The sequence below is a fragment of the Armigeres subalbatus genome, chromosome 2 (assembly GCF_024139115.2).
Source record: "Armigeres subalbatus isolate Guangzhou_Male chromosome 2, GZ_Asu_2, whole genome shotgun sequence".
NCBI lineage: Eukaryota > Metazoa > Arthropoda > Insecta > Diptera > Culicidae > Armigeres > Armigeres subalbatus.
The window spans coordinates 145,771,414-145,789,714 of NC_085140.1; the positions used below are offsets into that span (position 1 = coordinate 145,771,414).

Sequence of the window (18,301 nt, forward strand, 5' to 3'; positions counted from 1 at the left end):
CTGAAGAGCAAATGGTGGCGAGAAGAAGCGGCCATGTTGTTCTGTTCAGCGACTGGTATGGGCTGGACTATAAACAAAATGGTGGTGTCGGTGCCACCGCTGCGAAAAAAAGAGGAGAAACTAGAAACATATAGATGAAGGCGAGAACAGCGCAAAATGCACCACGAGGCAAAATAGCACAACTCATAAAATCCTTAATTCAATCTATTGTGGCAAATTAGTGGACAAGTAGTACCATTACAATTCAACATAATTTATTCATTATTGAGCTGCAATAAAAAAGAGCAAAATTCCTTTATTTTTACCTAAATTTAACGATTTGAGATTCTGTCACCTCACTCGCAAGATGTTTGTTCAATCCGAGCATATTGAAAGTGCTGTCAGTGCTGTCGAGTCGAGCTCGAGATGCGCAGTGTTATACTGGTCACTGTAGGCGATACACAAACGAAGTGTTGGCGATAGGTTTTGAGCGAAGTACTTCCTTAATTGTTCCATTTTGAAATAGAATTATGTACCTAAAATTTGCAGCCTTTTTCTAAATTTGTTTGTAGCAATGTAGACCAACGAAGTAGAGAGGTGGTGAACGACCAGTAGAGTGTATTTTGTTTTTTTTGACGATGATTATTAAAATTTTTCAAAGTTTGTACTCTGAGTGGATATTTGTAAGGATGATTCTCATATAACGTGAACAATGTTGTTTTGTGTAATACTTCAGTGATTTATTTTCATGAGTTATATCTGTTGCTCAATATTTTCTCACTATCATAGTTTAGTGCGCTTTATCAAGAATTTCTACTTGTTGTCTATACAAATAAGTCTTCCATTGGTTTAAGAGCTGTATTAAGAGTACACATTTTTAACACCATTCTCGCAACATACCGTATGACTATTTCTTTTATTTTATTTCCTAAGTGGAATGTAATGACTAGCCACACTAATATCGTGTTTTTTTGATCTACTCTTCTTGTTGTATTAAGTTATTTAATAAATGTAAAAGGAGAACCAAAAACGTATGGATAAGACGTTTGTTATTAATTTGTTAGAAATTGTCCTGTTTACTTTACCATGCTACCCATTTTAACCATTACATGTTTGTCATGCATTGTCTAAATGACTCAAAGGATTCACGGCACACCATCCCTACAGTTCAAGCAGAAGGACCTCCTCGTGCTATACGGAGTTGGCTAATTTGCTCGTATCCATCATGCGATCGTCATAAAGTGAAAGAGTTTTGGACGCTCGTACTTTTCGAACCGAGGGCGGCACATCGCCCGGTGTTTTGACTCGTTGACTTGGGTTTCGTAGTCTCTCGATACTGCCTTTCGGTCCGAAGACTTCGTGGAATACTTCCAATGAGCGTTGACGTTTCATCGATTTGCTATCATCCGTACCATGACCGCTCAAGTTAGTTCTGCTAGAATTCAAATTTTTCACTGCATTCGCCGACTTGGACACCACTATGCGCAGTTTAGGGTTGGGCGAGTTGGACTGGATCATAGTAAATGGTTGGCTTGTGAAATCGTCGGCCAGCGTTTTAAATTTGGAGGTTTCGTTGGCGGATCGTATGAGGTTATGCTCGTAGCGACCGCTTCCGCAAGACAGATCAAGGTTAGTCGGGCGTTCAACAGTGCGTTTTTCAATATCATTATCTGCTGAATTTATCATATTTATATGGAGACTTGTGGAACTAGTATTGACTAGATCAGATGGGTAGTTTTCTAAATTAACAGCATAAGTGAGAGAATTTACGACTAGATTGGATTTATCGTCACAGTCCTGCTGGACGAAGGTTTGGGGCTTTTGAAACGTTTTTTGCAACATTGATTTGACGCTATTTAAACTTCGTATTTTGCATTGTGTTTCACTGTTTTCTAATTTTGGTAGGCCGCGAGGATTACTGAATATTACATCCGTCTGATGATTATTTGTTAAAGGTTTAAATTTATCTTCCACATCAGGTATGTAAGCATCATTGATGCTGGATCTCTGTAGACCGTTTGGAATAATTCGCTGACGTGAATCAACTGGAACATTAATTATCTTGGGGTAATTAGTTGACCCAGTGCTTCTATCGCTATAATGGCTTGTGTGTGGAATAACCTGTTGATTAGGAGGGGTCATGAAACAGACTGCTGTTGGACTTACTTTACTCTTTATAGATGGTGTTGTGATGATCAAGTTGTTTGTGCTAAGGGGTGGTGTTTGCAACTGCGATCTTGGGTTCATTGTAGTAATATCCTGAATTCGTTCTTGAACACAAAGTGCTGTTAAGCGAGCTTCTGCATCATGGTCCCAACAGTCTTCACATGTGTCTTTTATAATTCTAGCAGCAACGCTCTTCTCATAATTCACTGGGAATCTCGGTCTCGCCTTATTTCTGGATACCAAAACTTGCATTTGCTCGAAGCTAGGGTTGCCGCCTATCTCTTCTTCGTACGGAGCCTTATATTCCAGAACAGCAGAAGAGTCTGAGTAGAAATCATCACATCTTGTAGCCAGTTCCCAAAGAACTAATCCCAGTGAATAGACGTCAATCTGCTTAAGAGCTGATTCGCAATCCCTCAAATTAACTGCGCCCTCCAAAACTTCAGGAGCCATGTAGCGCAGAGTGCCAACTTCATTGATACTTTTCGTTTCAGCGAGGGCAATCTCTCCACGACATTCATAACGAGGTCCAAAGGTTTTCAAAGCAAAACCCAAATCACAAATGCAGCATGACAAATCGGCCTTCACTAATATATTCCTAGAGTTGAGATCACGATGACATACACATGGCTTGATTAGATCTCCTTTGCGAATCTCGGTATGTAAATGGGCAAGTCCACTAGCTATCGATTTTCCCATTCTACAAAAAATTCCGAATGGCATTTTATTATCGGTCAACCAATCCTGCAAGCAACCCAATGGCGCCAACGACAACACCAAAAGGTATTCAATACGATCGTCCATCGTTCTACGTTCATCACAACCTAAAATATGGAGGTTAAAATGTCTAAAAACTATGTATTAAATTGAGTTTATTTACCAAAATAAGATAGTAAGGCAGGTGATTCCATAAGGGGTATACTGTAGATATCCTTCTCATTCAGAAAATATTGCCTTTGTTGAGCGGTAAAGATCTTTACGGCTACATGCTGTTCATTAACGATTCCTTTCCATACAGTGCCATATCTGCCATAAATAAAAAGCATTGAAGACATTCTTGTAGATGTAGACTAAAGTATGTACACTTACTTTCCTTGCCCTATCATAGACACGAGCTTTAGATTATCAACGTTGTATAAGTTGGAGCTGTAGCCCGGTCCAGATGGAGCCAATGGAGCTTGTTCTGATACTGCTTTTGTCGTTTTTCGACACGTGAGAAAGCCAATGATAAGCATTGAAATGATACCAACCATGGCAAAGCAAATGTAAACCGTTGGAGAACTCCAAATAGAAGTGTACGGTGCGAATGGGGTATAGTCGCCATCCGTTCCCAGTGTGGCACTGTCGGTCAGCATTGGATTCGAAGCATAGCTGAAGTTTCCATTGCAATTATCCCCAGCGCAGCAGCAGAAAAAGTGGCCGCTCTTGGTTTCCTTGTAACTGATACACTCGTTGTTGATACACGTTTCCTTCTTGTCCGAGACTTCCCAGCATCCTGGCAAATTAAAATGATTAGTCGTACACATATTACGTAAGCATTTTTTTCTGAGATTTTCGACTCCCCCTCACCCCATGTAAGATTTTTTTTCAAACAAATGATTTTTTATTTATATGGTGCGTAAGAAAATGACGGACTCCCCCTCCCCCCATAAGCGCTTACGTAATATGTGTACGGCCCCTTATAGCAGTGAAATTCTAATTCTTTTTTTTTCTAAACCCACCTTGAACGACAACCTTGGTAGTGTTTTTCGCAGCATCTATTGTCCATAACGCATAACAAAATGTGGCATAGCGTGAACATGAAACCACAGTGGACTAGAATCGAAAAGAAATCATGTTCATAAATCGTAATTAACTAATAGTTTCGCAACTGTAAGATATTGCTGATTCGTTACATACGGTATTTTTGTCGATCAATGCATCATCAGATACATCCGCTGGTTCGTCGTAGTTTTCATAATCGTCCGAGTTATCCTGATTCAGCTGATTGTTTGTGTTTGTTGTAGATGTTGTTCCATACTGAAGGCAAGTACGTACTTTCAATGGAGTCCCTGAAATAATCACAGAAGCACATGTTATTTCCAAATTTATTTAAACTTAAAAATAACGAAGAAATATTGTCTATCCGGAATAAATTTATAACGCTTTTTATACCGAAGTTGAATTTTTATCCGGATACAGGCAACTTTCCCAACTTCGGAAGTAGTGCGCTGGATTCGCCTAAAGATGCGCTAAACAACGCATCAATTAGTTTGACAGATAAAACTTCGGAAGAAAGTTCGGTTCGGAAGTCCCGACTTCCGAATTCTAACTTGGTGCTACGCCGACAATAATTAATGCTGTCTAATGAGCAGCTCGAAGTAGCTCGAAGTTGTTCCCGTCCTGCTCGTTCTTTTTTGTCAACAAACGGGCATGAGCGTGACAGGAACAACTTCGAGCTACTTCGAGCTGCTCATTGGACAGCACTATTGTGTTTAAAATCCGCCAATCTAATGCAACGTACACACCAGTCAAGCAGTTGGACGCATATTGACGCCGCCCCCAAGAAAACGCTTCGGTTGCTGCTTTGTTTGAACGTGTGTGAAGTTGTTCGAACAACCATTTGACAGTTGGCGGCTCGGTTGGAAAAAAATAAAACGGTTTGATTTTGGTTTGAGTTGTCGGGGGTGGAGTCAAGGTTCGCCGAATATGTTTGAGCATTTGTAGTGAAGTTGAACAAACCACCATATATTTTTTGATGGTTGGTACTCGAGTTGGTGCTTCGGTCGTTCGTGTGTGATATTGTTGGTCGAATAAATTGATTGTTCGTACCGCTGTTGGTAAAACTTGAGGGATGTTTGAATAACCGAGAGGTGGAGTCAATGTTGGTCAAACTGCTTGACCGTGTGTACATTCCATAACATACATAGGGCATAGGGAGCGTCCACAAATTATGAAATGCTTAGAGAGGGGTGAGGGGGGGTGAGGGAAGTGTGACGATCCATACAAAATTTTTAGATGTTTCATACAAAAAGTGTGACATAAGGGAGAGGGGGGGTGGCATCGGGCCGTCGCGTTTACTCTGGCTTCACCTTTAGAAATACCATATCTTTATGCCCTCCAAGTTTAATTCCATTTTGAGATGGTGCCGCCAGCCCCATAGAAGGGTTGGCGCGAAATTCGTCTATTTTGTTCCGATTACGCGCTCTTCACCCAATCGCGCATACGCTGTTTGAAGTGGTAAAGGTACCTACTCGGTAGATCAAACCTATGTGCTTCCCTACATCGGCTCCAAAACCGTGCACTGCCAGCGATGAACGCCAATATAAGTGTTGCCAATATAAAAGTAAATTAAATTTCTATCGTATAGTAGAATATAACGCACCCCCAACATTTCAGTTAACTACCTCATATCACAGGCCGCCTATAAAAAAATTGTATATATTTTACGATAATATATTTATTAACCGTCGAATTTGTACAAAACATATGATAAATGCACATAATCCAAATTTATATTTGGATAAGAATGACAAGAAATCTATCGAGAATTTAAATGTTAGGGACAAAATTGCTTGTTGCACATGCGGACGTCGCGTCTGATGTCTACTTATAAATTTTGTTTAGAATGAACATTGTAAAGCTTTTGACTGAACATTGCTCCACCTGAATAATTATAATTATTATTTTTTTAAATAATAGAATAAAACAGGTAAAAATCCAAACATTTATACATACATAAACATTAGAGTGATTCAAATTTTGACTTTTTTGCCCCCAACCCCTCCCCCCCATTTGCATTTGCCTTTTTAATAATTTTTAGCTAATTTGGATGTAAATTGAGTGAGCACGCGCGGTTTGAAGTTTGTATTGTCGCGACCAGACCAACCAAAGCTCCTCATCGGAGCTAATGCTGCTAGCTGCTACCTCCGAACGACAATTTAAGTAGAGAGCAGTTCTACCCAGTGTTGGGAAATGAGTGAGCATGGTTAATTCCATCCTCACTCACTCACTCATATGAGTTGAACCAGTTCTACTCACGCGTGAGTACTCACAGGTATGGTGAGCACTCACGCGTGAGTAAACTCACGCCTGAGTGAGTAAAACTACTCATTCGATTTTTTTGGTGAGTAAGTGAGGAAATAGGTGTATTAAAAAATATACTGTAAGGTTAGCAATAATTGAAAAAGCGAATTTCCTAAGTCAATTGAAGATCATGAAATATACGTGTACAGGTTTGTGTTGAGGTGCCTGTTTGTGTTTAGATGTGTGCTTGAGTTTAGTTGCGTGTTTATGTTTTGGGTGCGTGTTTGTGTTTAGTTGCGTGTTTGTATTTTGGTGCGTGTTTGTGTTTTGAGTGCGTGTTTCTATTTAGGCGCGTGTTTGTATTTAGATGCGTGTTTGTGTTTATATGCGTGTTTGTGTTTAGTTGCGTGTTTGTGTTTAGGTGCGTGTTTGTGTTTAGTTGTGTGTTTATGTTTTGGGTGCGTGTTTGTGTTTTGGGTGCGTGTTTGTGTTTAGGTGCGTGTTTATGCTTTGGGTGCGCGTTTGTTTTTAGTTGCGTGTTTGTGTTTATGTTTTGGGTGTGTGTTTGTGTTGAGTTGTGTGTTTATGTTTTAGGTGCGTGTTTGTGTTTAGTTGCGTGTTTGTATTTAGGCGCGTGTTTGTATTTAGGTGCGTGTTTGTGTTTAGTTGCGTGTTCATGTTTTGGGTGCGTGTTTGTGTTCAGTTGCGTGTTTGTGTTTAGTTGCGTGTTCATGTTTTTGGTGCGTGTTTGTGTTTAGTTGTGTGTTTATGTCTGGGTGCATGTTTGTGTTTAGTTTCGTGTTTGTATTTTGGTGTGTGTTTGTGTTTGGGGTGCGTAGACTACGAATATAAAAATAGCTAGAAGGGACATGCGTTATAGTCAAAGCCTTCAATATTATTTAAATTTTCCAATAAATTTCTGTACCACCAGACGTGGTTCGATCATTTAGTTCAAGCACAGACAAACAGACGTAACACTCGACAAATTTCCATCGTTCACTGATTTACTGGTCAATTCAAATAATCATTAGTTGGCCAATCGATCACTCGTGGCGTGTGCATCGAATTTACTCTATTTTGACGTTTGCTTACTACCGCTACCTAGTTCGTGATTAGCCCAGCTAGCTGAAGTCAACAGATGTCGTTAGTTTTTGAACGACGATGGATTTGATGAATGAATGTTCAATGTACTATGTTTTTTTTTGTGTGTGGTTCAAGTTTTACTATTTTTTTTTCAGAAGCCGAGTTTTAAAATGTGATTGTATAGCCAATTGTTTTTACTCTAAAATGTTGTGTATCAAGTATTTTATTAAATAAATATTCATTATAAATGAGTCAAATTCGAACTAAATGATCGTATCATGCCGTAAGTATATTATTATTTTATACCTGTTCGTGTAGTGCAGCATGAGAACTAAAGATGCCGGCTTTTACTGTTTAGCACTTTTAAAAACAAGACCAAAATCATTTTCGAAGCTGGCTAAATTTAACAGTATGGAGCGTCCACACATTACGTAACGCTTAAGGGGGGTTGGTCGAAGTGTGACGATCCATACAAAATTTTCAGATGTTTCATACAAAAAGTGTGACATAGGGGGAAGGGGGGGGGGGTTGAGAATGCCCAATTTTTTCGTTACGTAATTAATGGATCTTCCCTTTAATGTGTTAATTAAAAAATATGAGATCTGTTTATTCTCTAGTTTTGTCAATGTATTTTCGTATAAAGATATGTATATGTATTTCGACTCTTAATTGATCATTTCTACAGTATTATTCGAATAGTAGAAAATCGTTAATTTATTATTTTTACAGTATAGGGGTTTAAAAATATGGCTAAAATTAAATATAATAAATTAAGATAATACTTCAAACCACCTTATTTAATAAATAAAATTGTTGTAAACACCAAATAAATGCCTTTATTTAGTAATCATTTCATTCTTAATACCATGCATGCTCCTATATCAATAACATTCGCATCAATTTATGAATTCATGGAGCGGTAACCCTATATAATAATTTTTATGTATTCATTTAGGATTGTTTCGGGGACCTTGAAATATTTTCCACGCCAGCCAAAACCAGACCCGTGCCATATACGCGGCCTGAACATACATCCGCACGACCCAGAACTGAATTAGCACAGACAAACAGACGTAACACTTCGCATTTCAACATCGTTTACGTGTTTAACGGTTGATTTGAAATTCATCTGTGTTACGCGATTGTGCCAAGAGAGGAGCTAGTGCTTAATCGCTTTGACATTTATTTAGTGTATGTGCTGCTGAATGTTTTATGTGTTGATGACGATGATGATGATGATTCATATAGAAGTATGCGTTAGGAGGAAACGTCAAATGGGAAATAGTCATGGTCGACTGTGTTTCTCGCGATTCTGATAATAGATGGCAGTAGTGTTCTCTAAAAAAGGAATGACGATAATTTTTTGAACAATTTATATGAAGAGTTACGTCTGTTTGTCTGTGGAATTAGTGTCAAATACACGTGAGATGTCATTTTTTATCACTAAAATTGTGACTATTTTCACTTGAAGTGCGTTATATAAAAAACGATTTTTAATACCATCAGATATGTATAGTAGATTAACAATATGGTTCACTTCGTGAATCTCTCCACATTACGCAACGGACAGCATCTTGCGTCTCAAAAGGCCAAAAAGCGAAAGTCAAGGGGTGCATTAATCGAAAAATTACACAAATTTAACAGTTGTCAACTATTTGAATTACATTTTTCAAAACTTTATTTCCAAACTCAGAAATCAAAACACGACTTCTAGCATATTAGGATTACCACTCCTTGAATTCGTTCCTTGCACCCAAATTAGTAACAAAGAATTTGTGAGATTTTTTCAGCAGTGCCTAAAACGACACAAATTAACCCAAAATTGTTCAAATTGCAAATGTTATTGATATTATAGCTTACCTACCTACAACTACCTTATTTCGACATGGGGTATTGCATATTACATCATACGTTGAGACACCTCTCGGGATGTCTCTTTACTACTTTGCTTACCTTTTGTGACACCATAGCGCCATAATGGACTATATTGGTAATTTAGTATTCTTGATACCATTCTAATTTTCCGCTTTATGCACACTTGTACAAAAATGAAGTGGAATGAATCTGAACAAATCACCATTAGTATGACAACCCTTCGCTTTGAAGATATGGTGACTGTTTTGCATGTTCTTTATATTATTGTTATTAAAATTTTTAGTTAAAATTTAATGCCTAAGCCATCTTTTCCCCTACAACAATAAATTATGTAATTTGTCTAGATTATAAATTGAAAGACAAACTTGCATAGAGTTTAAGCAATATAATAAACATTCAAGTGCACGTGCATAAACACAAACGCGCACAAACAAACAGACACGCGGCACTTACAAATCTCACGCGCGCAAACACACATGCACGCAAACACAAACATACCCAAACACGCGCACACATAAACACACACGCGCACACACACGCCCGCACACACAAACACACGCAAACTCATACCTACGGATACACGCACAAACAAACAAGTACACGCATATGCACAAAAACACGCGCACTCAACCATCATCTATATTCGTCAATTGGTATTAACCACAATGAGTCTCGGGGGCTTCTATTAAAAATCGTCTTTGAAGTGAATATATCGCTGTACGAAAAAGGCAAACATGTATAAACATTGATTTCATACGTAAATTATATCTCAACATTAACTTCAACACATTTATTCTCAATTATTTTAGATCCATAATTTTATTTTTTTAATTTTCACCTGAAGCTAAAGCCCATATTGCCAAAATCCACGCAGTCGTAACAATCCTGTACTACATTTCGAAATGTATTATTATGCAATTAATTAACATGTTGATAGTAATTCCCAATATATTAGCAATTTCTTATTCGTATAATTTGACAAATTCTTTAGCTTTTTTCATAAATTCATGCCATAAATTTTTGCGTACTTCTTGACAACTACCAGAATTGGCCAAAACTTGACATCTACATTGTGGAAGAAACAAAAACTAATCTTATTGGATTACTCATATGAGCAAAAATTCCTCACTCGTGAGTGAGCAAAACCACGTTTGCTCACTTGTGAGTACTCACAGGTCGTGAGTAACTCACGCATGAGTACTCACGGAAAAAATGAGCAATGAGTGAGGAATTTTTACTCATATGAGTGAGTTTCTCAACACTGGTTCTACCCGCTCTCTGACTTAATCGTCATCGGGAACTGCTACCTCCGGCGACATTTCGACCAGCAGGGGCGGTGCCACCCGCTTACCCGCTGCCTACCAATGCCACCGGGAACACGGACCTACTCCTGTAGGTCCTCCGCCACTTGGACCTACTCCTGTAGGTCCTGGTCCAGGAATGGGCACTACGCTATGGTAGTCTCCGCCCAGGTGTACGTCCCACCTTCGATGCGTTCCAACACATCGGCCAAAAATTCAAAACATTCTTGCCTGTTTTACTCATATCTATGGACATATGAGACATGGTCCACTAGTGATGAGTTAACACTCCATTCGTGCCATTCATACCTTGTTGCCATGTCTTACCATTAATGCCTTCAAGCTCATTAGTTGCAATATAATTGCCTACATTTTGGCGAATTGTCAGCAATACGCACTGAACTTTCATAACTTGGTTACATCGCATGTTCAAGATTTTGTGATATGCAAAGATGTATAACATTAAAATAATATTGAATTTTGCTTAACTTTAATTTCTTAATATTTTTTAAATAACCTCATTGCTACCACTACAATCCCGCTCACCTCTACTCTCTAAGATGTGACAGTGTTGTCTAATGTACATTTAAATATTATTTCTATGTTATTATTTTTTAGGATCTTCAGGATCCAACTTATTAGTATTTCATTTTCAAACGTTTTCAACATCCAACATTGTACAACATGGGATTTAATTTTTTTTATTATTTATTCAATTGGTATTCTTATTATGATAGAATACCTTCATTTATTCAAAGCCTATTCAAAGTCCAATAAAAAACCAACAGATCAACGCTAATCTAATACAAATCAAATATCATTCCAACTCAAATCGAAATTCAGTCCAAATACAATTCAAACTAAATACAATCCAATTACAAATCTATTCAAAGTCAAATCCGGATCAAATCCATATCCAATCCAAATCTAATCCAATCTAATTCCAATCAAAATTCAATTCGAATCCCATCCAAATCCAATCCAAATCTTAATCAAATTAAATCAAATTCAATCTAATACAAATCATATCCAAACCCAATCAAAATTCAATCTAATGCAAATCATATCCAAATCCAATCAAAATCCGATCCAATCAAATCCAATCCAAATCCAATCCAAATCCAATCCAAATTCAATCCAAATCCAATCCAAATCCAATCCAAATCCAATCCAAATCCAATCCAAATCCAATCCAAATCCAATCCAAATCCAATCCAATCCAAATCCAAATCCTATCCAAATCTTATCCAAAACCAATCCAAATCCAATCCAAATCCAAATCCAATCCAAATTCAAATCCAATCCAAATCCAATCCAAATCCAATCCAAATCCAATCCAAATCCAATCCAAATCCAATCCAAATCCAATCCTAATCTAAATCCAAATCCAAATCCAAGCCAAATCTAATTTAAATCCAATCCAAATCCAATTGAAACACAACCCAAATCCAATACAAATTCAATAATTCAATCCATATCCAACCCAGATGCAATCCAAATTCAATTCAAATCACATCCAATCAAATTCGATACAATTCCAATACAATTCAAATCCAAATTCAATTCAAATACAATCTAATCTTATCCAAATCCAATCCAAATTCAATCACAATTCAAACCACATCAAATCCAATTCAAATCAATTGCAAATTAAATCCAATCCAAATGCAATTTAAATCTAATCTAGTCCAACCTCAATCCAAGTCCATTTCTAATCATATAGGAATTCAATACAAATCTAATCCAAACTCAATCTAAACCAAATCCATTCAAAATCCTATTCACATCCAAAATCCAATCCAGTCCAAATCGAACACAAATCAAGTCCAACTCCAATCCAAATCCAATTCGAATCCAATCCAAATTTAATCCAAATCCAGTACAGTTTCAATGCAAATACAATCTAAATCCAATCCAAATAAAAATCATATTTGAGTATATTTCAAATTTAATCCAATCCAAATGTTATCCCAATTCAATCCAAATTTGATCTAAATCCAATCCAATTTCATTGCAAATTCAATACAATTCCAATCCAAATCCAAAATTGGTCAAACTCCACTCCAAATCCAATCCATATCCAATTGGAGTTCAATCCAAATCCAATCCACACGCAATGCAACTCCAAATCCAATTCAAATTAAATTTAACTCCAATCCCAAATGCAAAACAAATCCAATCCATATTCAATGGAAATCCAAATCCAATCCAATTCCAATTTATATCCAATCCAAATTCAATCCAAGTCCAATTCTAATCTAATCCAAATCCAATCCAAATCTAATCCAATCCAGATCTATTTCAAATCCAGTTCAAATCCAATCCAAATCCATACAACTCGAATCCAAATCTAATCTAATGAAAATCCAATTCGATTTCACTGCAATTACAGTCCAAATACAAATCCTTTTCAAATCGATTCCAATTTACAATTCCAATTTAATCCACTTTAAATCCAATCTAATCCAATCCAAATAGAATTATATTGGATCCGATTTCAATGCAAATACAATTCAAATCCATTCCAGATACAATAAAATTCAAATCTATTCCACGTTCAATGCAATCTAAATACAATCCAATTCAAATTCAATCCAACTCCAATTTGAATCCAATCCAGATCCAATGCAATCCAATTCAAATCTAATCCAATCCAAATCCATGCACACCAAATCCCTCTCTATTCCAAGTCCATTCCAAAACCAATCCATGTCCAATTCCAATCCAATCCGTATCTAATCTGAATCCAGTGCAAAGTATCACATGTATTCGATATCTAAGAGAGTTATTAAATTGTTTGTAAGTCGCTTCTAATCAAAATGATTTGGTTTTCCAACTCAAATAGTGGTATATTTTTTAAAATAATATAAAAACCGAATACAATACTCTATTTGGAATCCAAACATATGTCTTAATATCAAATCTTTGCCTAACTTCTATCTTCCGTCTATCTTCGTTGGGCTGTATTTATTCATAGACTTCCGTCTTCCACCACCGGAGTCTCTTATTTTATTTCTCTACCGGAGAGCTATCTTTATCTTTATTCAGACCTCCTGCGGTATATATTCCAATTCAAATTAAACTAAAATTACAACTAAATTCGACTTAATTCAATCTTAATCCAATCTAATTACAATACAAAACCAGTCCACATGCAATCTTAATCACCCTAGTAGCACAAGTTGAACCGATTTTTTTGCTGCAACTCAAATGTAGCTAAATTCAGTTGTATATAGGTTGCAGAACCCTCTATGTCACATGTGTGCTGCTCGGGCAATTTCAAATTCAATCAAAACTAGGCTAAGGCTAAGTTACCATCCATTCATATCCATCTCAATCGTAAATCAATACTAAATACATTAAAATACAAAATATCGCGATCAAACAATTCCAAAATCAATCCTTAATTCAGTTCAAACCATATCCGAATTCAGTTTTAAGTTCAATACAAATCTATTCCACGTTCAATCCGAAATCAATTTTATATTCGAATGCAATTAGCTCAATCCGAATTCGATCCAAATCCTTTCGACTAAGTACGAATCAGTTACGATTCATATCCAGATACTCAGATTAATTCATGGACAAGCCTAATTATTGAAAACATTTCCACACTAAACATGAGAATCCGAATTCACGAGCTTGCCAGGCTCATAGAATCCCTATGGATAATTTGGAAACGATCACTGGTTAGGCTAACCATGTTGTAAATCCTAATTCAATCACAACCAAATCCTTTCAAATCTGTATTAATTTTATCTGAATCCAATGCATATAAATACAAATCTAATTTACTCCAAATCGTCCAAATCGAATACAAACCAAGTCCAACTCGAATCCAAATCCAATCCAAATTTAATCCAAATCCAGTACAGTTTCAATGCAAATACAAACTAAATCCAATCCAAATAAAAATCATATTTGAGTATATTTCAAATTTAATCCAATCCAAATGCTATCCCAATTCAATCCAAATTTGATCTAAATCCAATCCAATTTCATTGCAAATTTAATACAATTCCAATCCAAATCAAAAATTGGTCCAACTCCACTCCAAATCCAATCCATATCCAATTGGAGTTCAATCCAAATCCAATCCACACGCAATGCAAATCCAAATCCAATTCAAATTAAATTTAACTCCAATTCCAAATGCAAAACAAATCCAATCCATATTCAATGCAAATCCAAATCCAATCCAATTCCAATTTATATCCAATCCAAATCCAATCCAAGTCCAATTCTAATCTAATACAAATCCAATCCAGATCCAATCCAATCCAATCAAGATCTGTTTCAAATTCAGTTCAAATCCATTCAACTCGAATCCAAATCTTATCTAATGAAAATCCAATCCGATTTCACTGCAAATACAGTTCATGGACAAGCCTAATCATTGAAAACATTTCCACACTAAACATGAGAATCCGAATTCACGAGCTTGCCAGGCTCATAGAATCCCTATGGATAATTTGGAAACGATCACTTGTTAGGCTAACCATGTTGTAAATCCTAATTCAATCACAACTAAAATCATTTCAAATCTGTTTTAATTTTATCTGAATCCAATTCATATAAATACAAATCTAATTTACTCCCATTTCAGTCTAAATCATTTCCGAAGCTCATCCCAGATCTTTTACGACCAATCGAAATTTAAACAATTCATTCGGTCCTTCTTTATTCTTAGACTTCCGTCTTCCACCACCGGAGTCTTCTTTTTTTCCGACTCTCCGTCCATCTCCTCCGGAGAGCAATCTTTATCTTTATTCAGACCTCCGTCTTCCTCAACCGGAGTCTTATCTTTTCTTCGGCTCTCCGTCTATCTCCACCGGAGAGCCATCTTTATCTTTATTCAGATCTCCGTCTTCCTCAACCGGAGTCTTATCTTTTCCTCGGCTCTCCGTCTATTTCCACCGGAGAGCCTACCAAGCCTACCTTTTGCGCCATTGTCGCGACCAGACCAACCAAAGCTCCTCATCGGAGCTAATGCTGCTAGCTGCTACCTCCGAACGACAATTTAAGTAGAGAGCAGTTCTACCCGCTCTCTGACTTAATCGTCATCGGGAACTGCTACCTCCGGCGACATTTCGACCAGCAGGGGCGGTGCCACCCGCTTACCCGCTGCCTACCAATGCCACCGGGAACACGGACCTACTCCTGTAGGTCCTCCGCCGCTTGGACCTACTCCTGTAGGTCCTGGTCCAGGAATGGGCACTACGCCATGGTAGTCTCCGCCCAGGTGTACGTCCCACCTTCGATGCGTTCCAACACATCGGCCAAAAATTCAAAACATTCTTGCCTGTTTTACTCATATCTATGGACATATGAGACATGGTCCACTAGTGATGAGTTAACACTCGATTCGTGCCATTCATACCTTGTTGCCATGTCTTACCATTAATGCCTTCAAGCTCATTAGTTGCAATATAATTGCCTACATTTTGGCGAATTGTCAGCAATACGCACTGAACTTTCATAACTTGGTTACATCGCATGTTCAAGATTTTGTGATATGCAAAGATGTATAACATTAAAATAATATTGAATTTTGCTTAACTTTAATTTCTTAATATTTTTTAAATAACCTCATTGCTACCACTACATGTATGAAAATCACTATGAAAACAGTAACTTTCATGGAAAACCGTTCCCCAACGCTTCCCTTCCAGATCTAAAAGATATAAGTACATCGGCAACATAGGAAGTTTTACAAGGAAATAGGCAATTTTAGCGGATCCACAATTGTGTTGGTGCTGTTAAATCTAGAATGAACTATTTTTACACTACAAAAACATTAGGACATACCAGAACAATAGGACGTTTCAACCTATTTTTTAAAAAATATTTCTAATTTTTATAATTTGTATCAAGAAATAAAAAAAAGCAATTTTAATATCATTCGACTACGTTGGTTGACGTAAATGAATAACGTTTTCAATCTGAATCTCATTTCAAAATTTCGAACTCGTTGAACTTACCTTCAGCACCAGTCCATCCACGAAGTACTAACAACGCAATAATACAAATTATGCATTTCATGATGCGTTTTAGTTGATTCCGTTAGATCCAGCTGAACTTATCCAATGTGTTTCTCTGCACTGATATTGTTAAAGATGCACTTTTCACGCTACTGAATGCAAACATCGATCGAACTTTATTTCATCCATTGTCTCATAATTTGGTCTTACTCAATGTGGCTCCTGCTCCTTCCAATCTATTTCTGTGTATTTTTGTTTTTTTTTCTTTAACTAGAGCCGTAAGTATCCATAAATCAATAACACTAGTAGAGCTTTATCTTCGTTTCACGCTATGAAGGATATACGACAAACGTCTATGCTAACAACGGTGGGCGTTTTTCACCGTCATTTCAATGGTTACCGATATTCATTTTCACACATGCAAATAGTTCTTCAAATAAAAAAAAGTTTCAATTTTCTTTCATCAATTGGAACACCTTGTGAAATTAATAAACTGTTTAACAGACAAACATATAGAGTATTGCTGTTTATTCTTAGATGATAAGTACATGCTATAAGAACTCTGATATGCCGCATAAACAGTTTGAATAGTATATGTCAATATACAATACTATTCACAACATAAAATGTGAGTCAAAATCAGTCAGTCAAGTTTTTCAAAGAAAATGCCAGACCAGTCATCTTCTTGTAATCAATCTTTTCTATCGATTAAATCCTTGTAATAAAGTAATGTTTCACTGGGCAATAGTTATTAGTTTTCCTTCCGACACTAACACTACATAAGAGTTTTTTTTTATTCTTGGATTTACAGCCCTTTTTATTGGTTTTCTAATTTTCTATCGTAAATTCCAAACCATTTCTTGCTCCTCCAAATATTATCTGGAGGTCAACCTGGCGAGTAAACCTTACAGTGTTATGAAATTGAACAAGAAAAACATATTTTCCAGATTCTTAATTGGTCCATGTGTTTAACTACCTATAAAAATTTCCAAAACACTATTCAAGTATCACATCTATCAAAACTCTCAATTATCACAAAATTGTATCGGTAGACGATGTTCTTCCAACTTCAAATTGTTATAAATCACCGGACCACGGTACGAAAATTTGAAAAAAATACGCGATAACACTCCATTTACGCTGCAACTCTGATCCCAACGCTACTACGTCTGGAATGATATTGATTTTTCCTCCCGAACAGCTTTTCTCTGAGTGAGAACACACTACTCTCCAATTGGATGTCGTCCCATATATTTGGTGCAGGGGACGCAAGTGATTACTGTAGCTGTAGGGGAGGGTGACCTAATATGCAGCTTTGAACTATTCACACTTTTCGCTCTACAATGATTCAAACTATATAAGAAAATTATTTTGAGCTTTTAGTGGAATGTCTTTAATGTCATACTCATCAGACAAGTTTGTACCAAGGATGTTAACGATCATTCAGTAATTTGCGTTCGATCATTTAGTAGTTTGTCAATAGCACATTACAGAAGCTAAATCTCAAAATATGTTGTATGGTGGACTTCTACTGCGAAGGTTTTTCTACAACTTTGCCTAATGGTTCGTTATTAGAATTCAACTAATAACGGAGTTAGAGCGCTAGTTGCAGTAACTTAAACTAAATGATTGGAATTTTATTATCATTTAGTCTAAGTAACTGAAACTATAGCTATAACTCCGTTACTAGTGGAATTCAAACAACGAACCATTAGACAGAGTTGTAGAAAAACCTTCGCACTAGAAGTCCACCATACAACATATTTCGAAATTCAGCTTCTGGAATGTGTTATTGACAAAATACTAAATGATCGAACGCAAAATACTGAATGATCATTAACATCCTTGGTTTGTACAATTCCTTTTATTTCCTCCGCTTGATTGTTCCTCTGTTACGTATTTCGACCGCAA

The 18,301-nt window shown here is 36.8% G+C and overlaps 1 protein-coding gene across 1 annotated transcript; it reads right to left on the reverse strand.

The window, feature by feature from the left end:
• Positions 1–415: 415 nt before the first annotated feature.
• Positions 416–17,573, reverse strand: LOC134210966 (bone morphogenetic protein receptor type-2). Its single transcript, XM_062687431.1, has 7 exons — positions 17,367–17,573; positions 16,391–16,820; positions 4,045–4,196; positions 3,867–3,960; positions 3,235–3,640; positions 3,026–3,171; positions 416–2,969 (listed from the first exon to the last, which is right to left on the reverse strand). Exons 2-7 carry the CDS (start codon positions 16,449–16,451, stop codon positions 1,171–1,173), a joined length of 2,658 nt encoding a protein of 885 aa, XP_062543415.1. The 5' UTR covers positions 16,452–16,820; positions 17,367–17,573; the 3' UTR covers positions 416–1,170.
• Positions 17,574–18,301: the final 728 nt, after the last annotated feature.